The 24,812-nt window shown below is 45.0% G+C and overlaps 1 protein-coding gene across 4 annotated transcripts; it reads right to left on the reverse strand.

The window, feature by feature from the left end:
• Positions 1 to 1,334: 1,334 nt before the first annotated feature.
• On the reverse strand, positions 1,335 to 17,173 carry TUFT1 (tuftelin 1). Of its 4 annotated transcripts, none has more exons than XM_030187173.1 (13): positions 17,019 to 17,173; positions 10,977 to 11,051; positions 10,006 to 10,113; positions 9,500 to 9,601; positions 9,133 to 9,219; positions 8,020 to 8,097; positions 7,541 to 7,648; positions 6,873 to 7,001; positions 3,866 to 3,960; positions 3,231 to 3,336; positions 2,997 to 3,080; positions 2,514 to 2,614; positions 1,335 to 2,429 (listed from the first exon to the last, which is right to left on the reverse strand). In XM_030187173.1, the coding sequence occupies exons 1-13, from the start codon at positions 17,082 to 17,084 to the stop codon at positions 2,363 to 2,365; spliced, it is 1,206 nt and encodes a 401-aa protein (XP_030043033.1). In that variant the 5' UTR covers positions 17,085 to 17,173; the 3' UTR covers positions 1,335 to 2,362. The 4 variants fall into 4 exon arrangements, with proteins under 4 accessions (XP_030043033.1, XP_030043032.1, XP_030043036.1 ...); XM_030187172.1 differs by having other exon boundaries at positions 7,541 to 7,654; XM_030187176.1 differs by having other exon boundaries at positions 7,541 to 7,654; positions 9,533 to 9,601; positions 17,019 to 17,172.
• Positions 17,174 to 24,812: the final 7,639 nt, after the last annotated feature.

A 24,812-nucleotide genomic window follows, 5' to 3' on the forward strand; every position in this document is an offset into this window, starting at 1 on the left:
GGGGGGGGGGGGGGGGGGGGGATGTAGAAGGCACCACAGTTAGGTTGATAGACCTTGGGCATGTGCAGCAATAAAAGAAACCTTCTCAAACCCTCACAGCGATGACCTGTATAAGGAGGGCATTTTCAGAAGTCATGTTGGTATTTGTAAAGCAAACAGTTACCAGTAACTAGCCCACTGTTGCTGGGTCCAGCACTGTCCTTTGGACATATCCTGAAGCTGGTATTTAAGTGCACAAATCCTAAGCACTATATCACCATCTCCAGGTGGTCAGCCTTCCTCTAAAAACCTACTAGAACAGACTACCTTTAAAAGCCACATGGATCTCATCTTTATGCTGTAGTTGTTTTAATACCCTACCAAAACATGACATTTTACAACCTTCTAAAATACATTATTCGTTCCTGTGAAATGAGAGTGGCCATAACATAGTAGATGACGGCAGAAAAAGACCTGCACGGTCCATCTAGTCTGCCCACGATAAACTCATGTGTATACCTTACCTTGATTTGTACCTGTCTTTTTCAGGGCACAGACCATATAAGTCTGTGCAGCAGTATTTCCCGCCTCCCAACCACCGGCTCCGGCACAGACCCCGTATAAGTCTGCCCTCCCCCATCCTAGCCTCTCAACCACCAACCCCTCTTCCCCCCGCCACCCAATTTCAGCTAAGCTTCTGTGGATCCATTCCTTCTGCACAGGATTCCTTTATGCCTGTCCCACGCATGCTTGAATTCCGTTACCGTTTTCATCTCCACCACCTCCCGCGGGAGGGCATTCCAAGCGTTCACCACCCTCTCTGTGAAGAAATACTTCCTGACATCTTTCCTGAGTCTGCCCCCCTTCAATCTCATTTCATGTCCTCTCGTACTACCGCCTTCCCCTCTCCGGAAAAGATTCGTTTGCGGATTAATACCTTTCAAATATTTGAACGTCTGTATCATATCACCCCTGTTCCTCCTTTCCTCCAGAGTATACATGTTCAGGTCAGCAAGTCTCTCTTCATACGTCTTGGAATGCAACTCCCATACCATCCTTGTAGCTTTTCTTTGTACCGCTTCCATTTTTTTAACATCCTTCGCAAGGTACGGCCTCCAAAACTGAACACAATACTCCAGGTGGGGCCTCACCAACGTCTTATACAGGGGCATTAAAACCTCCTTTTTTCTGCTGGTCACACCTCTCTCTATACAGCCTAGCAACCTTCTCGCTACGGTCACATTCCTCTGAAGTGGGGTTCAGGTAATCATAATGAATGAGCCTGTGGTCTCTGCTCCAGAACCACAGAATCCTGTGGTATACGTTTGTCAGACACAATAAGTGGGACACCAAACAATATTATACATGGTCTTTTATTAAATTAACCACATCCACATTATCACATAAGGCAACGCTACAAATGGCTTGTCTAGTGCTAAATCTATATAAAAGGCACCAATAATTTATCTTAAATAGGGGGAAGCTGAGCTGCCTGCAGTCCTGATGTGCACTACACAGATCCTGTGTAAAATGTATTTATCCTTGGATGAGGTCAAGTTAAGCCACATACACAACCGGGCAGAGTCCCCCTCACCTTTCCAGACCAAATGGCAAGGCCTCAACCGGGTGACTAATGGGGCCAAACAGGGCTCATGGCCTTCTCGATCTTTGCCATTTAGAAGGGTTAAGGGCTAGCAGAAGGAAAATTCAAAGGCATTCTGAGAGGGCAAGGTCTGAGAAACTAGGTGAGCACCCTGGGCAGAAGAGAGATCTCTACAGCACAGACAGCAGGGCTCGCCTGGCACATGGTACCTGATTTTCATGGATATGTCCGAAGGTGTTCCAGTCCTGGAGAGGATCTTCACTGCCCCCTGCCCAGCACAGATCACTTTTAAGGCATCTGGTGAGGACCCAGTCAGACTGGGCTGCATAGATTCCATTATCAAACCCCTGAAGATGTGAGCTTGTGGAGTGCCGAATCCTTTCTTTGGGATTTGACAACTTTAAGGCTTCTGATGGAAGAGCCAGGGGAGAGGACACCAGGGACCAGGCCAAGGGAAGCTTGGCTTACAGGTACCCCCATTCCCATGATAGGTACACAGTACAGGTTCCTTCATGTCCAAAGGTTAGCTACTTTGACCTGTACTGGGCTCACCTCTGGGAGACAGACTCCCACCCCTGAGGATAGATCACGCCAATTTTCATTTCTTCCATAGCAGGGAACACAGGACCTCACTGTGGTGCTCCAAAGAGCTTCCTGAGCTGAGTCGTGCAAAAACCAAGGAAAGCGAGTAAGGAAGAGTGGAGCGAGCTCCTAGCATTAACGTCCAGTCAGTAATGTGTCCGTTACCAGCTTCAATCCTGCAGGTGCGTCAGCCAAGCTTCATGTCTCCACCACTCTGATGAGCGGGAGGGGCTTGAGAGGTCCAGGAGGCATGAAGCCACGCTTCCTGTGGGGAAGAAAACAGAACACATGAAATTTGAGCAGGTGGAGCAGGAAAGGAGCAGACAAATAAAGCTGAGACTCTCCTCACCCATTCACTGGCATGGACTGTGTGTAGCTCTTGGAGACTGAGCTGCTGGGACTTAAGCGATAGCCCAAGAGCTGCTCCATTCGATCACGCATCTCCAGATTCTGTAAGAGAAAGAGACCCCTTATAGCATACCTTAGTGTGCAAACATCACATCTGGGCAGCCAACGCTGATCCCAGACTGGCCTCAACTGGAATCAATGAGATACAGTGCAGAATGAACACTGCTTCACTTTGATGCCCTCTGCAGGGCGTACGCCACACTAAGACCTACTAAACCACAGACATTTCACAAAGCTGAGCTGCCAGTAACACTGTCTCTAATCTCTAATGATGCCCAGCCATCTTGGTGGACTTTAACTGCCTTCTCTGCCCGCCACTTCAGCAGAATGCCCAGAGCTGACCAGAGGAATTCAAACTGACCTACTCCTGGCTTTAGCACACATCCAGAAATCACAGGCATTTCCCTCAGTTACTAGGCCATACCTCTGCCTGCAACGAAGAGACCCTCTCCTGTAACTCGTGGATAATTCGGTCCTTCTCCTGAATCAACATCCTTGCATTCTGCAGCTGGAAACAGCAGGAACATACGTTTGCATTAAAGAATGTATAAACCTGCAAGTGCCGTCCCAAGGCCAGTGAAAATCTTAATACAAGTTTAAGAATGTAAACTAGAAGTATTGGACTCCCACAGTCCATAAATTAGGGAAGGGGCATTACCTGCTCAATCATGTTGCGGACTTTCCGCTGCTGGCTCTTCAGCATGTCATCCAGATGATGGATCTTCTCCCGCAGAGAGGCCACTTCCTTCTCAAGCTCGGCACATCTAAGAACAAAGAAATGATCTCAGTGGGGTGGGGGGGGGGGGGGATCAATTATCCCCCTTTCTACTCGACTGGCGGCCATAAAGCAGATCACGCCAACAAAACAAAATTTGGCTCAGTACATCTTCCAGGTTCACTGAGATTTCTTTCAGTTCCTCCACATCATCACCCTTTTCCGATACAGGCAGATCTTACATCTGCTTAAAAAGTTCCCCCTATGGATGGCAGCCGAAGGGCTGCGTTAGCTTACCCTAAACATCTTGGAAATCCAAGGATCTGAGTTAAGGGACCATCAGAGCATGTCATGCTAAAGCATACCAATTTGAAAGAAAGAATTTCCACCTTCCTCCAACGTAGAGAGCAAATTCATCTCTCTCAAAAGCTAAGACTCATCACTGACTCAACTGAACTGCAGTCCTCCGCCAAGAGGAAAAAAGAAAAAGAGGCTTTTTGCTTGAACTGACTCATTTTCCATTGTAATCACTGCTATGCCCAACCAGCCCTTCACACACTGTCAGGACATGGCCTTACCGATCCTGCTCTTTGCGGCTCTTCTCCTTCCTCGTTCTCACCTCCTCCAACTCCTTTTCATTTTCAGTCAGTTTATCGAGCAGAGTGCGATGCTCCTGGACAGAAAAGTGACAAGATATTAAGGCCATGATGCCAGCTCTCATCATCAGCAGAATACTACCAAATGCTTTCCCTGGTCAGCCCACACACGGATCCCACAAAGGAAATTTACTGTAGCTGCATTTAATTTTTGAAAGGGAGACTAAAATAAAATGAGGAAAACGGTTAAAAAGAAGTTTAAAGGATCAGCTGCTAAGGTCAGGACACAAAACCAGATGTGGACATTATTCAAAAATACCATCTTGGAAGCCCAGACCAGATACCTGAAGATGTACTGAGCCAAATTGACAAATTAAAGAGTAGTAAATCATCTGGACCGGATGGGTATACATCCAAGGGTACCAAAGAACTCAAGCATAAAATTGCTGATCTGCTGTTAGTAATAAGTAACCTGTTGTTAAAATAGTCTGTAGTACCTAAATATTGGAGGGTGACCAATGTGACGCTGATTTTTAAAAAGGGTTCTGGAAAATTGCAGACTAGTAAGCTTAATGTCAGTGCCAGGCATAATAGTGGAAACTAAAAATAAAATTACAGAACACACAGACAAACATGGTTTAAAGAATAAAATTACAGAACACACAGACAAACACGGTTTAAAGAATAAAATTACTGAACACATAGACAAACATGGTTCAGCTGAGGGAAGTCTTGCCTCATCAATTTGCTTAAGGCGTGAATAAACATGTGGATAAAGGTGAGCAGGTTGATGTAGTGTATCTAGATTTTCAGAAAGCTTTTGATAAAGTTCCTCATGAGAGACTCCTGAGAAAAATAAAGAGTCATGGGCTAAGAGGCAAGTGAGAGATATACTCCATGTATTGCGGGGTTGCCCAACAGTGAAGTGCTATTGGGCTGCGGTACCCAGGTTTGCTACTACCCTTACCCAGCAATCTTATCCTATGAAGATAGACCATTGTCTTTTACATTTTAAACCTCAGGGGGTGAAACCAGCCATACAAAAACTAGTTACTCACATTTTTGTAGCCAGCAATCTAGTACTGGCGATGGCATGGAAACAATACACTCTGCCAGGCCTTCGGGCCATTCTCAACAAAATGGACTATATACATCAGATGTCGAAATTAACTATCACTTGGACTGGCCATATCCTTTATCATAAGATATGTGCAAAACTACAAAATCTCTTACAAATATTGCTCAATTTCTTATTTATTGTAAATTATACAATAATAATCTGTTACACCCATAAACAACTCATACATCATACATACCATTACCACTACTCATATTCCCCCAACACAACACATTCAAACTTGTAAGATACTGAATGGCAGAGACTGCAAAAACAGGGAGATCACATATCTCCAATCAGCAAGATTACATAATTCTTTCACCATGTTGACACATCAGAAAGCTAAATAAATCTTTTAACAGTGTTCACGCATATATGTAGACCGAGTCCTTGGATCAAATTGTCCCGTAGATTTTCTCACAACCGTTGCTCCTGTTCTTTAGCATTCCAATATGATGACACAATCCACCCCGGTTGTGTAAATCACTTTAAACAGTTCCAAGGAAAAGGATGGTAAAGCCAAAAATACTATAATGCCTCTATCGCTCCATGGTGCGACCGCACCTTAAGTATTGTGTTCAGTTCTAGTCGCTGTAGCTCATATAGCGGAATTAGAAAAGGTTCAAAGAAGAGCGACCAAAATGATAAAGGGGATGCAACTCCTCTCATATGAGGAAAGGCTAAAGAGGTTAGGGCTCTTCAGCTTGGAAAAGAGACAGATGAGGGGGGATACGAGTGAGAGCTGCAAAATCCTGAGTGGTGTAGAATGAGTAGATCGATTTTTTACTTGTTCTAAAAGTATAAAGACTAGGGGACACTCAAGGAAGTTACATGGAAATACTTTTATTTATTTAATTTATTAGGATTTATTTACCGCCTTTTTGAAGGAATTCACTCTTTACTGTAAAAATAAATCAAACATGAGCAATAGGCAATTACAGCAGTAAAACAAATATTAAAATAACAATACAAAGTATGTCAACACAATACATAATAGAACATTTTAATTGACGGTTAGGTAGGAGGAAATATTTTTTCAGTCAACGAATAGTTAAGCTCTGGAACTGTTTGCCGGAGGACGTGGCAACAGCGGTTAGCATATATTTGGGTTTCAAAAAAAGATTTGGACAAATTCCTGGAAGAAAAGTCCATAATCTGCTATTGAGACAGACGTGGGAAGTAACTGCTTGCCCTGGGATTTGTAGTATGGAGTGTTGCCACGATTTGTGTTTCTGCCAGGTACTTGCAACCTGGATTGGCCACTGCTGGAAACAGGATACTGGGCTAGATGGACCATTGGTCTCACCCAGTATGGCTACTCTTAAGAATAGTTAAGCTCTGGAATTCGCTGCCAGTTAGCGTATCTGGGTTTAAAGAAGGTTTGAATGAGTTCCTGGAGGAAAAGTCCATAGTCTGTAATGAGCTGGACATGGGGGAAGCCACTGCTTGCCCCGAGATTGGTAGCATGGAATGTTGCTACTAATTGGGTTTCTGCCAGGTACTTGTGACCTACATTGGCCACTGTTGCAAGGAGGATACTGGGCTAGATGAACCATTGGTCTGACCTAGTATGGCTGTTCTTATGTTCTTGGGGATGCTCTCAACCCCCACACACTATCACCAGCCTGTCCCAGTAACCTACAAATTCCATGTATTTATTTTATTTATTGCACTTGTATCCCACATTTTCCCAAAATGGCTTACAAATGTGGCTTACAAAACATCATGGGTAATGGAAATGAAAAGAGAATAGGCATTTGGTGTTACTGAAGGATGTCCATGTACGCAACAGAATATTCAACTGTTAAAGGTTTCCACTTTAGAAAGCTCCAGCACTCTGCACTTCCCAGGTATCCTATCACCCCTTCCTACCTTTTCCATGCCACCCATCAGCCGCTGCATCTCCTCCATCTTCATCTGCTTCACTGCCACATCATCCTCTGCCTTCTTCAGAGCTCTGTTGCTTTCCTCCACCTCTTTCCTGTAATGGCCAAGTGTATCCTGCAAAATAATATTGGACTCTCACCCAAAGGCCAATTGAAAAGGGGCTCTTTTCTGCCACAACTCCCCCCTCCCCCACCCACAGAGAAACACGAGCAAGGCTGTCTTCAGACATTGTGTTAATGCAATCATCCAGGTCCTGACTCCCAGCACGGACAGGAGGAGAGGACAGACCGCGGGAGCAGGAAGCAGGCGCAGGCCCCCCCACCCCTTGAAGGGGCCGGACTATTTCTCTCGGTGGCCCTGCACGGGGGATGGGGAGGGGGGTACCTGTACAGAGCGGCACTTACATCTCGCTTTATGTTAAGAGTATAACGGTTAAATAATGAAATTTCAGTATTAACACACGGTTAGAACTAGACAGAGGCAAATACTGTCAGGGACATACATCTTAATAAGCAGCAAAGAGGGTATGTTACCATCCCCATCCTACCTCACTTATTCCCTTAAACCTCCAAACCCCTTGTGTGCAGCCTAAACCTGGCCCATCCTTACAACCCTCTTCAACATCTCCTCCGCCTAAGACCAAAGCACCTCACCTCAAACGCTCTTCTGTCCGACTGGTGCCTCTTCTCCGCATCCTGCAGCTTGGCAAGCAGCTTCTTGGTGGTTTCACGAAGGGTTTCAGTTTCTCTGCCTGGAAACTCCTGTACCTGACGGTAAGTATATTAGTCAGTTCTACATTGCACTTTCACTGCAGCCGGCGGGGTGGGGGGGGGGGGAACGACAGAAAAAAGCTGTGATCAGAGTAACCGCTGCTTATGCAGAAGACCAGTCTATCCATCCTTCAAGGATGATTTTTACAGGGAAGAATTTGGATACTACAAGGCTACATAAGGTATTGTGTTCACATCATTCTTTTTCCAAAAAGAAATTACAAGAAAAGGTACAAACAGCCACAAGCAACCTGGTACCATGACACAACTGATCACCCAGAGAAGGGCCAGACGCACAGCTGGCTCACTTCCTCAGCCCTCCCCAGGGCTCTTCTCCCTGAGAATCAGCCTCCCCGGCTCACCTCCTCAGCCTCCGTTGAGGCCTCTCTGTTCCAGCTGCTCACATGGTGCTGGAGCCCGTTCCGCCTTTCCACAGGGTCCTGAGCACACAAAATCAGAAACCAGACACCCCTGATTGTTACAAAAGTCTGCAATAACCTTTTCACTGTTTGCAGTTTAGCATCTGCTTATTCAAACCACAGAGGGACTCTCTTTGTGCTTCCAGGGCTGGGATCCTACACCTCAACCTCCATTCACAACTCCCCAGGGATCTCTTCTCCTTTCATCCACTGATCAGGAGCCACAGCTTGTCCAAGTGCAGACCTCAAGGGCCACAAACAGGCTGGGTTTTCAGGATATCCCCGATGAACACAAGAAAAAGGGGATGGGATTTGATCTACCGCCTTTCTGCGGTTACAATCAAAGCGGTTTACATATTATATTATGTACCTGGGGCAATGGAGGTAGTGGACATACAAAGCTCAAGCATTAGCAGGGAGAACCTGAAAACCTGGCCCGTTTGTGGTCCCCGAGGACTACACTTGGACAAGACCTGCTCCTGAACCTGGTACCTGAGCACCCCAATTGTACCCAGTAGGTGTCACTTCCTGCCCCCTCTGAACCCAGGGCTGCGAGCACTGTCCCTGCAAACTCTTCGAGAGGTCAAGAGATTGACACCGTTACCGAGTTAGTGTGTTTCACCAAGTGTGGACTCCATATGCAGCAAATACATACTTTAAAATATGTATTACCTGCAACTATCCAGTTCTAGGTGGGTTACAATATCACATACAGAAAATAAACAGAAGTATAAATATTTGTTTTGAACATAAAATATTCACAGTGGTTCCTTTTTTTAATTGCTTCTAAATGCTCTTTACCCATTTCTTGAAACTCTAACTCTGGCCATTGATTCCATTCAACGCTAAATCGATAGTTTACTGGAAAAAACGTACTCTGTTCCCATTCCACTGCTACTTTCAAAGCTGAAGAGTCGTACCAGGGATCCCTCCAATCAGTACTTTACATGCTGAGCATTATGGACAAGGCACTGCCTGTCACCTCTACCTGTGATTCAGTTTCCACTAAGGACATCAAGCCTTCACACATCTGACACTCTTGCACAAAATTCTCACCTTTGCTTCCTGCCCGAGTGCAGTCTCTGCCGTTTTCTCGATCGTTCGGCTGATCTCTTCTCTTAACTTGCACAACGATGTTCGAGCCTAAGGAATGGGAAATATTTAATGACAGGCGGCGGCCAGAGAAATCCGATCTCTGGCTCCCAAGATGCACAAATTCACTTTCAGTTCTGAGCAACATCTGTTGTCCAATATAATGACGCCATTCCTGGAGAGCTTTGAAATCACAGGAAGAAACTAACCAGGGTCCTCACTCTCCCCACACCCGAATACATATAAATGCACTTGCTTTTCCTGCCAGAGGGATAAACAGCAGCCCTCGCTCTGGAAAGCAGGCAGGCACATACACACACTGTGTCTTTACCCAGGGAGTATTCACCTCCTGGATGTGACGTACTTCATTGCGCAGCTGGGTGACGTTCCAGTCGTGCTTCATCTTGTTCTCAGCCTTTGCTTTGAGGTACACCTGAAACAAACATTCACACTCTGCAGACACTGCTAGAACTGGTTCAAGACCAAACTTCACCACTAAGGAGCGCTAACGTTATGACCCGTCTCGGACCTGTAGAACTAGGTGAGGGTGGGGAGTGCTTTAGTACTGGTGCAGCAAGACACCAGGCAGAATTTCACCTTTATTTGATATACTAAAAGTATCTAAAGTGGTTTATAATATAAAATATAATAAAAAAAGAAAATCCATGGAGCAGACGCACTACACCCCCCCCCCCCCAAAGACAAAGAACAGAAGGGTCTCCAGTATCCCCCAAGACCAGCCAGCCTAAAAGATTAGTTTAACCACTGGAAAAGGGGAGGAACGATAGGCAGCTAAAGATCTGCAAAAAAGAAACATTAGGAATAAAAGCCACTTACCTTAATGATCTCCTCATCTCCATTTGCAGATTTCACTAGCTCCGAATCTAAGGACTGGCTCCTGCTGGGTGGCCTGGAGGAGATGACAGCAAAGGCCCGGCCAACCGGCTGCAAGAGACAAGGACGAGATCAGAGCAACCCCCTCTAACCCCTTCCCATAGTGCATCGCGCCCCCCCCCCCCCCCATGCATAGAGATGGGAAGGTCTGAAATAAACCAGAACTTTTTACAAATGTCTGTTTGCAGGGATAGGAATAGAAAAATGAGAAAATTCCCCAAAATGTTTCTCTCCCCCCCTCCCCCCCATAATTGTATTTTTAGCCAAGCTGAAGGGATGAGAGACTACACAGGCAGCATCGCACCATCACCCATCAAATTGCAATTTAGTGACCCAAATTTTAATCCTAGCCGAGGAAAAGTCACTGGAAAGTATGCGAAGCAAATTTGAGTGGCTTCACTTGAAACTTTCAGCTACTGAGGCAAAAGACAAGTGCTACTCACACAGCAAACAATGCTGACGTGAAGTCCGTAACTTTCAATCTAATCTATGATGGGCACAGCAGACATTTCAGGACAAGAGTGGGGGCTTCTTTAAGCATCTCATCACAGTAAGAAGTGCTGATCAGAAGAGCCCACCCCCACTACACAGTGCACTGGGCCCCACATCTAGCATTTAGGCCACTTTTTACCTTGGGGGGTTTTTTCTCAAATTTTTCTTTTTAGTGAATTATAAATATAGCGTTCCTTTCCAACTGTATTTTGAATTTATTGTAAACCGCTTTGACCTTCTTTGAAGTAATGGCAGTAAAACAAATTAAGAAAAATATATATCTAGCCCACATCATGGGAACCAACCTAGCTGTAGGAACAATCCACCCACTCAAAAAACCAGGCACAGAATGTAATTCTAGACATGGGGACCTTTTCCACTGTTCCGGCTCACAGGGAATTTCAGGGACAGTGTCCTCATACCTTCTGTTTCAAGCAGTCAGGCCTCTCTGTTGCCAAGTCATTCTGCAGAGTCAGTCGAAGCGTCTTCACAAGATCCTGAAAGGGATTTAAGAAAGCAGGTATGAAGCACAGACCTGCTCATCACATGGTGCAGGTGAATTCTTACATTCAGCTCATGGTGCACTTGAGACACAACTGTTGTCTATATTAGACTCTCCGTATGCACTCACGGGGTGGGGGTGGGGTGGGGGGGAGCATCACCCTTGTATGTGCCTGGGAGCAGCCCGAGTACTGCAGCCTCACAATGCCTAACCCTACCCTGCTCAAGGTTTTTTGGTTCTACTCGATACGCCGTCCTCACTTGGATTTCAGGGCTCTGTTCTTTCCTGGTTTTCTTCTTATCTCTCCCAGCGTATCTTTAGTGTATACTCTAGTGGATCCTCCTCCACTTCTGTCCCACTGTCAGTTGGTGTACCTAAGGGATCTGTCCTGGGACCTCTTCTCCATCTATACTTCTTCCCTTGGTACTCTGATCTCATCCCATGGTTTTCAGTATCATCTTTACGCTGATGACTCCCAGATCTACCTCTCCACACCAGAAATCTCAGCAGGAATTCAGGCCAAAGTATCAGCCTGCCTGTCTGACATTGCTGCCTGGATGTCTCAGCCCATCTGAAACTAAACATGACCAAGACTGAGCTTCTTATCTTTCCCCCTGAACCAACCTCTCCTCCTCCTCCATTCTCTATTTCTGTGGATAACATTCTCATCCTTCTGTCTCATCAACTCCTAACCTTGGGGTCATCTTCGACTCCTCCCTCTCCTTCTCTGCACATATTCAGCAGACTGCTAAAACCTGTTGTTCTTTCTTAATATCACCAAAATTCGCCCTTTCCTTTCTGAGCACACTACCAGAACCCTCATCCACACTCCTCTCGCTTAGACTATTGCAACTTGCTTCTCACAGGTCTCCCACTTAGCCATCTCTCTCCTCTTCAATCTGTTCAAAATTCTGCTGCACGACTAATATTCCGCCAGTGTCGTTATGCTCATATTAGCCCTCTCCTCAAGTCACTTCACTGGCTTCCTATCCGTTTCCGCATACAGTTCAAACTCCTCTTATTGACCTAGAAGTGCATTTACTCTGCAGCTCCTCAGTATCTCTCCACTCTCATCTCCCCCTACATTCCTCCCCGGGAACTCCGTTCACTGGGTAAATCTCTTATCTGCACCCTTCTCCTCCACTGCTAACTCCAGACTCTGTTCCTTTTATCTTGCTGCACCATATGCCTGGAATAGACTTCCTGAGCCGGTACGTCAAGCTCCATCTCTGACGGTCTTCAAATCTAAGTTAAAAGCCCACCTTTTTGATGCTGCTTTTAACTCCTAACCCTTATTTTATCATCCTCACTTTAATATTCCCTTATCTCTTGTTTGTCCTGTTAATGTCTGTCCTAATTAGATTGTAAGCTCTGTCGAGCAGGGACTATCTCTTCATGTTCAAGTGTACAGCGCTGCGTACGTCTAGTAGCGCTATAGAAATAAGTAGTAGTAGTGGTTTTAAACTTTGCATTTGTTTGTTTTTCAAAGCCAAGAAACAAAGAGCAATGAAAACAGTTAACTTAAGAACCAATATACATCAGCTCCCTGCCACATGCCTATAAATACCATCCCACCCGTACCCCCTTGGGCCAACAGAAAAATCAACTACTGTTGTGTCCATTATCTGCCCAGCTCTGGGTACAGTGTGGGGGCTGTCTACCGCCTATCACACAAGAGTAGCAGAACTCAGTGCAATGCTGCCCCCCCACCCCCAAGCTCTGAATCTTAGTTGGATGAGATGTTTTGTTTCCTCTTGGGTGTGGCAAATATTTTCCACCATGAAACCACTTAGCCATTCCAGAAACTAGACATTGCATGCACAGAATATCAAATACAAATCTCTCTCAGGGCTGATGAACTTCACTGTTAAAGGTCTGGGATACAAATGAAAGCCGCCCTCGATGAGATGTTTACATTCTCTACTGTTCTGTTTCAGACCCTGCCCATTCCCCAACTGCCAGAGCAGAGCAGCACACTGAAGCGTTCCCCAGTGCCTGTTATCAAAGCCACAGCCCGGGCATTTAATCACACCTCCCCACCCGAGTCCTCTTCAATTTCCAACCCAGAGCACTAAGATCAATGTGGGGGCTGAAGGCTTGACAGTGAAGCTGGCGGACAGCTTTTCTCCTCCTGGGTATACAAAGATTTAGCGCTGCTGTGTCAGCACAGTGTGGCCTGAACCCCATCTTCCAGCTCCAGGAAAGAACAAACTTAGAACGGTCACACATAAGCCAGCGAGTCCCTGTGGTGAAAATCTGAGCCACGGACTGTGCAGGACACAATAAACTGAGAGAGAGAGAGAAGGGTGTGCCGGCTTCAGCGATCATGGAGCAAGTTTGCTAAAGAGCACTAAGGCTCACTCTCGTCATCATGGTAACATTCCAGATTGATTTTATTTTTTTTTTCACACTGCTTCCTGAACCTGACAGATAGTAGCAGCTGAGAAGCTGCCAATTCCGCCTGCTAGAGGAGCAGAACTGTTCAGAAAGCCACGGCCTGCTGCCAGGGTGAGAACTTTACTATAACGCAGGGTACAACAGCAGGAAAAGGGTGTGGTCGATCCAGTCTGCCCAGTTATTGCAGTCCATGCCCAGGATGCTAGGAATTATTAGGAGAGGGATGGTAAATAAAACAAAGAATATTACAATGCCTCTGTATTGATCCATGGTGCAACCTCACTATGAGTATTGCATTTTATTAAGATGGTCACCATATTAAAAAAAAAATAGTGGAATTAGAAAAGGTTCAAAGAAGAGCGACCAAAATGATAAAGGGGATGGAACTCCTCCCGTATAAGGAGGTTTGGGCTCTTCAGCTGGGGAAAGAAACACCTGAGGGGGTATATGATTGAGGTCTATAAAATCCTGAGTGGTGTACAACATGTAAAAGTGAATCGATTTTTCACTCTTTCAAAAAGTACAAAGACCAGGGGACACTCAGTGAAGTTACCTGGAAATACTTTTAAAACAAATAGGAGGAAATATTTTTTTACTCAAAGAATAGTTAAGGTCTGAAACTCGCTGCCTGAGGATGTAGTAACAGCGGTTAGCTCTCTGGGTTTAAAAAAGATTTGGACAAGTTCCTGGAGGAAAAGTCCATAGTCCTCTATTGAGACGATCACGGGAGAAGCCATTGATTGCCCCGGGATTGGTAGCATGGAATGGTGCTACTAACTGGGTTTCTGCCAGGTACTTGTGTCCCGGATTGGCCACTGTTGGAAACAGGATACTGGGCTTGATGAACCATTGGTCTGACCCAGTATGGCTATTCATATGTTCCGCTTCTGGCATTACTTCACCTTATCCATTCACTTATTCTTCTCATGAAATAACGCCCATCAGTTGCTCTGGCATCCATCTCTCACCTCTCAGCCCTGCAACAAAAGGCCAGTCAGATACCTACGGACCTAGCTGAACACTAACCTGTTTGTTTTTTGGAGAGCTGTAGTCTGCTGGCTCCCCTGGGACTTGCTGTTATCACCAGCATCAATCAACCTCTCACATCTGTTCCCAGGCATGTCCTGATTCCCTGTCCCAGCATATTTGTTCCTTCTAATTCTGGGAGTTTCCTACCTAATCAACAAATAGACTCTCCTCCATTACTCAACAAACTGTTCTGTACAGGAGCAAAAATGAGGGAGGCCACTGACCCAAACAGCAACTGAGCCACTAGCCTGTCCTTACCCCTCTTCTGGAAGCAGTTCTGAACCATGTCTACAAAGTGCTAAACAGCATTTACCATTCAGTTCATTCATGTAAAGTGTGCCCTCCCCCTTCTGCCTCAGCTGGAGTTAGTTTAAGATCACAACTTTATCTTATTAATGCCCTCTCAAAAGTGATCTCCAGATTAGCTTACTGTTCCTGGAAAGACCACAGAGAAAGAAAACCGCCAGCAGTCTTCTGAGGCTTACAGTCACAATGCCCGAATGCCTGAAACCTGAGGTCATTCCATCCCCAGGGCTGAGAGGGAAGGCAGCCGTTCCTCGTGCCCTTCTGGACTTGGAACATCCTTCATGCTGTCTGAATAATAGTCCACAGCTACTGCAACTCCCTGTGCGTCCCATAAGCCTATCTTCAAAGAATGGCACGAGGTCAGAGCACTAACAGCTGAGCAAACCCACAGCCCTATGTATGCCCCTCTGCATGAGCACATATGTCGATTCCGATTATGAGACCTCCAGAAGCCATTTCTAACACCTATGGATGACCACAGACCTTTTTTCCCTCCATACCAGATGGAAAGTATTGTTTTTATTGATGGGTTTCCCCTTCCAAAAAGCTAATCCCAAACTGTAGAGAAATGTTTGTACACAGGAGAAAAGAGAGCATCACATTTTTGTCAGGGTAATGTCCATGAGGCATGGATGATAAATTCACACGCTCCCAGGATAGCAAGTGGTTTAAAACTTCACTTTTCACAGCAGCGTGTGTTTAGATTTGCAAGATGATGGCAGCCTGTGGTTAAGTGTCCTCGATCAGATTACAGGCAGGAACGTGTTAGAGGGTGTGACAGGGGTATGAAAGAGGGACGTGCCAGGGTGAAAAGCATTCTGCAAAGATTCACATGTCCTTGCTGTCACTCACGTGCTGGTCTCCCTGAAACAGAACTTCCTAAACTGTGGCTCAGGACCCCAAATGGGAGCAGTCTGAGGAGGCTCTGCATAGATGCATCAACATTTGGGACTTCTAGGTGGTGGTGGGGGGGGGGTGTCTGTCATCAAAAATAGACTGATAAACACAGCCCTAGACTGGAAAATGTCAACTGGCATCTGCACATCTGGATTTGCAGGCATGAGAAGAAAAGTTATGGGAATCCTGTGATTAAGACATAAAACGGAATCCGCCCTCTTATTAAAAGGATGAGCAAGAGAAATTAGAATGCTCCAACCTCCTCTGGTCTGCCCCGGGCAGAGGCACCACCACTTCTCCTGTTGGAATCCATTGTTTCTTTGACAAAGTCAAAATCCCTTAAACAGCAATTTATTTATTTGTAGCGTTTGTGTGCCACATTTTCCCACCTCTGTGGCGACACTAAGGTGCAGAAAGCCCCCAGTTGCCGCAGGGACGCTGCAAGGGCAGCCCTCTGCAGGAGGAAAGCACTGTCTCACCTAGATTGTAAGCTCTTCTTTGAGCAGGGACCGTCTTCTGTGTATGGCCTCGTAGCGCTATAGAAATAATAAGCGGATAGGCTCTGACATAGGAGCCACCTTTTTTAAATTATTGGGGGTGCTAAGCCCTCCCTGGACACATACTACTACTACTTAACATTTCTAAAGCGCTACTAGGGTTACGCAGCGCTGTACAATTTAACAAAGAGAGACAGTCCCTGCTCAAAGAGCTTACAATCTAATAGACAAGTGAACAGTAAGTTGATAGGGGCAGTCTAGATTTACTGAACGGTAAGAGTTAGGGGCCAAATGCAGCATTGGTTTTTAAGCAAAGGAATTTATTCAATATTGGGGCTGCTTCAGCCCTGGGATCACCTGAGTCAACTGCTGACAATGGAATTTACCAATATGGCGTTGGCTCTGCCGTGAATCAGGTGTGGTGGGGGCCGCATTTACTACATTTCTAAAGCGCTACTAGGGTTACGCAGCGCTGTACAATTTCAACATAGAAGGACAGTCCCTGCTCAAAGAGCTTACAATCTGCCTCGTTGCTGGGGGGTCATTTAGGAAAAGCACTCGCTGGAATCTCTGCAGCCTAAGAGATCGGGCCAGAGATCTGGTTCCCCCCCTCCCCGTCGCTCTTGGGAACTCTTGTGTGCACTGGGATCCGGATCTGTGCACAACTCACGTGACCAAGTGAATGACTGTCCTCCGATCCCGAAGCCAAAACATAAAAACAACAACATCACCAATGAGCGATGGATTAGGGGAGGGGGAGGGGGAGGGCAAAGGCCCACCCGGAAGAGGCCGGTGTGGGGGGAGGGGGGGCTCCTGGGCCCCTCCGCCTAACTCACCGCGCTGCTCTCGGGCTCGGCCTTCAGCTGCTGCAGGGTACAGAGACTGCGGGGCCCGTTCATCATCTCCGGTTACGGGGCCTCTAGGTTCGCCTTTCTTCCCCGGTTCACGTTCCCTCGTCGCTCTTATTATTCTTTTACTAACGCGGCGGCGCGCGCCCGACTGACACAGCGTTATATATATCGCCGTGACGGTTATTCCCCCCATAACCCCGCCCATACGAGGTATCCTGCACTTCGATTGGCCGCCGCGCGATTGGGGTGGGGTCAGGCGACGAAACGTAAGAGCGCAGCGGGCGAACGACAAACGGAAGGGTAGGTAATGCGTGTGCGCTTGCGCTGTTCGTCTGTGCTCGCGTCGCGTGACACGTTGAGCACGAGAGAGAGGCAGCTGTGTACAGTACAGAAAGCGGGAACAGCTGCCATCCTGTGGGAGGGGCTTGGGGGACGACGCATATAGGCGCCCATTACAAGAGGCTCGACGTCCCCAACCTCCCTCCTCCCTCGCTCCTGCCAACAGCTGCTTTTTTTTTTTTTTTTATAAATTGTAAACCGTTCTGTCTTGCAGTAGCAATAAGATACGGTATATAAATTGATGTAAATAAATAAATAAATAAATACAGGCGCGAGACCGTCCCGCCACCTCTGTGCGCGCGGATGCCGGCTCTTGCCAGTCCCGCGCCCTCCGCCTCAACTTCCTGTTCCGGAGTAGACAAAAGCGCGGGAACTCCGCGGCTGGACACTGAGGCTCCGCGGGGGATTGGTAATGTTTCAACACTGGCTTTAGTCCTGTAAGGGTAGAGGTTCATAAGAAGGAAAAGAGCAAGTGGCGGGGAAAAAGGAAAGGAATGGAAAGAAACCCTGGATAGGAAAGAGAATAGTAGAGAGGGAAAATGGCGCTGAATAGAAAGGAGAATAGTAGAGAGAGGAAATGGTGCTGAATAGGAAAGAGAATAGTTGAGAGGGGAAATGGTGCTGAATAGAAAGGAGAATAGTAGGGAGGGGAAATGGTGCTGAATAGGAAAGAGAATAGTAGGGAGGGGAAATGGTGCTGAATAGAAAGGAGAATAGTAGAGAGAGGAAATGGTGCTGAATAGGAAAGAGAATAGTAGAGAGGGGAAATGGTGCTGAATAGAAAGGAGAATAGTAGAGAGGGGAAATGGTGCTGAATAGGAAAGAGAATAGTAGAGAGGGGAAATGGTGCTGAATATGAAAGAGAATAGTAGGGAGGGGAAATGGTGCTGAATAGAAAGGAGAATAGTAGAGAGAGGAAATGGTGCTGAATAGGAAAGAGAATAGTTGAGAGGGGAAATGGTGCTGAATAGAAAGGAGAATAGTAGAGAGAGGAAATGGTGCTGAATAGGAAAGAGAATAGTAGGGAGGGGAAATGGTGCTGAATAGGAAAGAGAATAGTTGAGAGGGGAAATGGTGCTGAATAGGAAAGAGAATAGTAGGGAGGGGAAATGGTGCTGAATAGAAAGGAGAATAGTAGAGAGAGGAAATGGTGCTGAATAGGAAAGAGAATAGTTGAGAGGGGAAATGGTGCTGAATAGAAAGGAGAATAGTAGAGAGAGGAAATGGTGCTGAATAGGAAAGAGAATAGTAGGGAGGGGAAATGGTGCTGAATAGGAAAGAGAATAGTTGAGAGGGGAAATGGTGCTGAATAGGAAAGAGAATAGTTGAGAGGGGAAATGGTGCTGAATAGAAAGGAGAATAGTAGGGAGGGGAAATGGTGCTGAATAGGAAAGAGAATAGTAGGGAGGGGAAATGGTTCTGAATAGGAAAGAGAATAGTAGAGAGGGAAAATGGCGCTGAATAGAAAGGAGAATAGTAGAGAGAGGAAATGGTGCTGAATAGGAAAGAGAATAGTAGAGAGGGGAAATGGTGCTGAATAGAAAGGAGAATAGTAGAGAGAGGAAATGGTGCTGAATAGGAAAGAGAATAGTAGAGAGGGGAAATGGTGCTGAATAGGAAAGAGAATAGTTGAGAGGGGAAATGGTGCTGAATAGAAAGGAGAATAGTAGGGAGGGGAAATGGTGCTGAATAGGAAAGAGAATAGTTGAGAGGGGAAATGGTGCTGAATAGGAAAGAGAATAGTAGGGAGGGGAAATGGTGCTGAATAGAAAGGAGAATAGTAGAGAGAGGAAATGGTGCTGAATAGGAAAGAGAATAGTAGGGAGGGGAAATGGTGCTGAATAGAAAGGAGAATAGTAGAGAGAGGAAATGGTGCTGAATAGGAAAGAGAATAGTAGGGAGGGGAAATGGTGCTGAATAGGAAAGAGAATAGTAGAGAGGGGAAATGGTGCTGAATAGAAAGGAGAATAGTAGAGAGAGGAAATGGTGCTGAATAGGAAAGAGAATAGTAGAGAGGGGAAATGGTGCTGAATAGGAAAGAGAATAGTTGAGAGGGGAAATGGTGCTGAATAGGAAAGAGAATAGTAGGGAGGGGAAATGGTGCTGAATAGAAAGGAGAATAGTAGAGAGAGGAAATGGTGCTGAATAGGAAAGAGAATAGTTGAGAGGGGAAATGGTGCTGAATAGAAAGGAGAATAGTAGAGAGAGGAAATGGTGCTGAATAGGAAAGAGAATAGTAGGGAGGGGAAATGGTGCTGAATAGGAAAGAGAATAGTTGAGAGGGGAAATGGTGCTGAATAGGAAAGAGAATAGTAGGGAGGGGAAATGGTGCTGAATAGAAAGGAGAATAGTAGAGAGAGGAAATGGTGCTGAATAGGAAAGAGAATAGTTGAGAGGGGAAATGGTGCTGAATAGAAAGGAGAATAGTAGAGAGAGGAAATGGTGCTGAATAGGAAAGAGAATAGTAGGGAGGGGAAATGGTGCTGAATAGAAAGGAGAATAGTAGAGAGGGGAAATGGTGCTGAATAGAAAGGAGAATAGTAGAGAGGGGAAATGGTGCTGAATAGAAAGGAGAATAGTAGGGAGGGGAAATGGTGCTGAATAGAAAGGAGAATAGTAGGGAGGGGAAATGGTGCTGAATAGGAAAGAGAATAGTAGGGAGGGGAAATGGTGCTGAATAGGAAAGAGAATAGTTGAGAGGGGAAATGGTGCTGAATAGGAAAGAGAATAGTAGAGAGGGAAAATGGCGCTGAATAGAAAGGAGAATAGTAGAGAGAGGAAATGGTGCTGAATAGGAAAGAGAATAGTAGAGAGGGGAAATGGTGCTGAATAGAAAGGAGAATAGTAGAGAGAGGAAATGGTGCTGAATAGGAAAGAGAATAGTAGAGAGGGGAAATGGTGCTGAATAGAAAGGAGAATAGTAGAGAGAGGAAATGGTGCTGAATAGGAAAGAGAATAGTAGAGAGGGGAAATGGTGCTGAATAGGAAAGAGAATAGTTGAGAGGGGAAATGGTGCTGAATAGAAAGGAGAATAGTAGGGAGGGGAAATGGTGCTGAATAGGAAAGAGAATAGTAGGGAGGGGAAATGGTGCTGAATAGAAAGGAGAATAGTAGAGAGAGGAAATGGTGCTGAATAGGAAAGAGAATAGTTGAGAGGGGAAATGGTGCTGAATAGAAAGGAGAATAGTAGAGAGAGGAAATGGTGCTGAATAGGAAAGAGAATAGTAGGGAGGGGAAATGGTGCTGAATAGGAAAGAGAATAGTAGGGAGGGGAAATGGTGCTGAATAGAAAGGAGAATAGTAGAGAGAGGAAATGGTGCTGAATAGGAAAGAGAATAGTTGAGAGGGGAAATGGTGCTGAATAGAAAGGAGAATAGTAGAGAGAGGAAATGGTGCTGAATAGGAAAGAGAATAGTAGAGAGGGGAAATGGTGCTGAATAGGAAAGAGAATAGTTGAGAGGGGAAATGGTGCTGAATAGGAAAGAGAATAGTAGGGAGGGGAAATGGTGCTGAATAGAAAGGAGAATAGTAGAGAGAGGAAATGGTGCTGAATAGGAAAGAGAATAGTTGAGAGGGGAAATGGTGCTGAATAGAAAGGAGAATAGTAGAGAGAGGAAATGGTGCTGAATAGGAAAGAGAATAGTAGGGAGGGGAAATGGTGCTGAATAGGAAAGAGAATAGTAGAGAGGGGAAATGGTGCTGAATAGAAAGGAGAATAGTAGAGAGAGGAAATGGTGCTGAATAGGAAAGAGAATAGTAGAGAGGGGAAATGGTGCTGAATAGGAAAGAGAATAGTTGAGAGGGGAAATGGTGCTGAATAGGAAAGAGAATAGTAGGGAGGGGAAATGGTGCTGAATAGAAAGGAGAATAGTAGAGAGAGGAAATGGTGCTGAATAGGAAAGAGAATAGTAGGGAGGGGAAATGGTGCTGAATAGGAAAGAGAATAGTTGAGAGGGGAAATGGTGCTGAATAGAAAGGAGAATAGTAGAGAGAGGAAATGGTGCTGAATAGGAAAGAGAATAGTAGGGAGGGGAAATGGTGCTGAATAGAAAGGAGAATAGTAGAGAGGGGAAATGGTGCTGAATAGAAAGGAGAATAGTAGAGAGGGGAAATGGTGCTGAATAGAAAGGAGAATAGTAGGGAGGGGAAATGGTGCTGAATAGAAAGGAGAATAGTAGGGAGGGGAAATGGTGCTGAATAGGAAAGAGAATAGTAGGGAGGGGAAATGGTGCTGAATAGGAAAGAGAATAGTAGAGAGGGGAAATGGTGCTGAATAGGAAAGAGAATAGTAGAGAGGGGAAATGGTGCTGAATAGAAAGGAGAATAGTAGAGAGAGGAAATGGTGCTGAATAGGAAAGAGAATAGTAGAGAGGGGAAATGGTGCTGAATAGGAAAGAGAATAGTTGAGAGGGGAAATGGTGCTGAATAGAAAGGAGAATAGTAGGGAGGGGAAATGGTGCTGAATAGGAAAGAGAATAGTAGGGAGGGGAAATGGTGCTGAATAGAAAGGAGAATAGTAGAGAGAGGAAATGGTGCTGAATAGGAAAGAGAATAGTTGAGAGGGGAAATGGTGCTGAATAGAAAGGAGAATAGTAGAGAGAGGAAATGGTGCTGAATAGGAAAGAGAATAGTAGGGAGGGGAAATGGTGCTGAATAGGAAAGAGAATAGTAGGGAGGGGAAATGGTGCTGAATAGAAAGGAGAATAGTAGAGAGAGGAAATGGTGCTGAATAGGAAAGAGAATAGTTGAGAGGGGAAATGGTGCTGAATAGAAAGGAGAATAGTAGAGAGAGGAAATGGTGCTGAATAGGAAAGAGAATAGTAGGGAGGGGAAATGGTGCTGAATAGGAAAGAGAATAGTAGGGAGGGGAAATGGTGCTGAATAGAAAGGAGAATAGTAGAGAGAGGAAATGGTGCTGAATAGGAAAGAGAATAGTTGAGAGGGGAAATGGTGCTGAATAGAAAGGAGAATAGTAGAGAGAGGAAATGGTGCTGAATAGGAAAGAGAATAGTAGGGAGGGGAAATGGTGCTGAATAGGAAAGAGAATAGTTGAGAGGGGAAATGGTGCTGAATAGAAAGGAGAATAGTAGAGAGAGGAAATGGTGCTGAATAGGAAAGAGAATAGTAGGGAGGGGAAATGGTGCTGAATAGGAAAGAGAATAGTTGAGAGGGGAAATGGTGCTGAATAGAAAGGAGAATAGTAGAGAGAGGAAATGGTGCTGAATAGGAAAGAGAATAGTAGGGAGGGGAAATGGTGCTGAATAGGAAAGAGAATAGTAGGGAGGGGAAATGGTGCTGAATAGAAAGGAGAATAGTAGAGAGAGGAAATGGTGCTGAATAGGAAAGAGAATAGTAGGGAGGGGAAATAGTGCTGAATAGGAGAATAGTAGAGAGGGGAAATGGTGCATGAAAGGGAGAGAACTGGAGGGAGACCCTGAATAGATGGAAAATAGAGGAAAGGGGGCAGTGCTGGGTGGTAGAGGGGAGATGCTGAGTGGAAGGGGGAGAACTGCAAGGCAGGAGCAGGGGGAGCTGGGGTGAGGGATAGAGATGGGCAGGTGTAGATTGACATAGTAAAAAGAGGGAAATTGAAGACTGGATAGTAAAAAAAAAATGGAACTGGACAGATAGGCAGAAAAATAAAAGGAAGAAAGCTGAAAGTAAAAGATTAATATAGAATACGAACGTAATGGAGAAGGTGAAGAAGACTGGAGGAGACTGAGAAATGGCAAAAGGACAGGAATCCCTGTTAAGAGAAGACAGGAAAGCAGAAGTCAAGGACTGGGACCAACTCAATTAGAAAACTTAAATGGCCTGACAACAAAGGTAGAAAATAATGTTATTTTTAATCTAGGATAAGGTAGTGTGGTAGCTTTGTTAATCTACTCTAGAGGTTAATAAATAAAAGTAGAATGGAAAATAAAGTGGTACCTTTTTATTGCTGTAGGTCTCGGAGACCAAAGTCTGTCTCCTCGAGACAGGACAGTGTGCTATAATATACTATTAAGTTAGTCCAATAAAAAGGCAGTACCTTATTTTCTTTTTATTTCTGTTTCTTAATTTGTAATGTAGTGATTGGATTAAGTCATCTTTTGACATTTACACTTGCTATGTTTGTTTTTTCCCCCCCACAGTTCAGGGGCAGACGCATTACTGCTTATCTTCATCTGGCTGTTGCATTTTATGCAGTGGCTTGTCTTTTTGGGAGTTCAGTTTCTGTCTACATATTTCTATTTTTAGCTTGTGATTAGCCTTGGTGAGGCTTTTTCTGTGGGTATTGTGTTAGCACTAGGCTTGTTTAGTTTTCCAGTAAGCGTGCTAATATTTTAATACCCGCTGCAGTGTTTACAGTGCTGCCTTCCAAGCTACGGCCTTGTTGTGTGACTTCTGGAACTTAGGGTTGTTATGGTATGGTAGAATTGCTCCATAAGCAACCAAAACAAAGCTGTCAGCGTAACCCATGTGTTTTTCAGCGCTGTTAGTACACACATTTGTGCCCTTTCTTTGTGCTTATGACCCCTGATGAAGGCACAGTTGCCAAAACTTGGCCAAGTCGGGTCATTTTCCAGTAAACTTCATTTGTGGATGAACTTGAGAGTTCCTCTTCTCTGGACTGTCTCTGCTTTGTTTTGGTTGGTTGTGCAGAGAATTTTGCTTCTGTTTCTGGTGCTAGAGTTGCTCTTTAAGCCCTGAGTGACATTGTAACATTTTGTATTACTTCACACTAGGCCTGGTACTGGATTTTTGAATTTGGATTTGCGCCACACCAGTGGTAGCTCAAGGTGAGTTACGTTCAGGTACTGTAGGTATTTTCCTGTCCCTGGAGGGCTTATAGTCTTAAGTCTGTACCTGGAACTTAAATAAAAACAAAGAAATGATTTATTCAAACCAAGATAAAAGCAGTACCCGACGTGGCCACATTTCGCCCTCAGGCTGCGTCAGGGGTAAAAATTCAACTAAAAATAGTGATAACATCATCTCAAGTTATGTATATGTATATATAAAAATTCAAAATGCATTACACATTCAAAAGTAAAATGGAGGAGGAGATAAGACAAGCCACTTTCCAAACATATAAAAGTGTATAAAACGTTGAATGGATTTAATCAAATCCGATAATGTATCAATACATACCTAAAAATCAGGGGTGATCAACATACCCCTTCAAAAAAAGCCTAAAACAAAATTAAAAAGATATACATTAATCCCATCTTGATCAGCCCATGTATCACAAACTCTGCATCTCACCAGTCAGCTATAGAATGAGTTATGGTCTTTTTGAAAGTTAGTTTCATTTATGCAGCCATGTCTTTTGATGATGTTATAGACAAGGCTGATAAAGTTTTAGGATTCAAGGTGGTCTATTTGTAGAAGATTTATAACAGTGAGTAATTGAATGTTTTACACCATGAAATATAGTCAGTTGTTGATATGATGATA

This window comes from Microcaecilia unicolor, chromosome 14 (assembly GCF_901765095.1).
Source record: "Microcaecilia unicolor chromosome 14, aMicUni1.1, whole genome shotgun sequence".
NCBI lineage: Eukaryota > Metazoa > Chordata > Amphibia > Gymnophiona > Siphonopidae > Microcaecilia > Microcaecilia unicolor.

Bases quoted from the DNA above. Each gene is read 5' to 3' on its own strand.
- TUFT1 (XM_030187172.1), bottom strand. From the start codon at position 17,084: ATGATGAACGGGCCCCGCAGTCTCTGTACCCTGCAGCAGCTGAAGGCC. The intron at 8,098-9,132 runs GTGAGAATTTTG...TTGTGTGCTCAG, and splicing joins CACTCGGGCAGGAAGCAAAG to GACCCTGTGGAAAGGCGGAA. The intron at 3,337-3,865 runs GTAAGGCCATGT...CTTTGTTCTTAG, and splicing joins AGCCGCAAAGAGCAGGATCG to ATGTGCCGAGCTTGAGAAGG.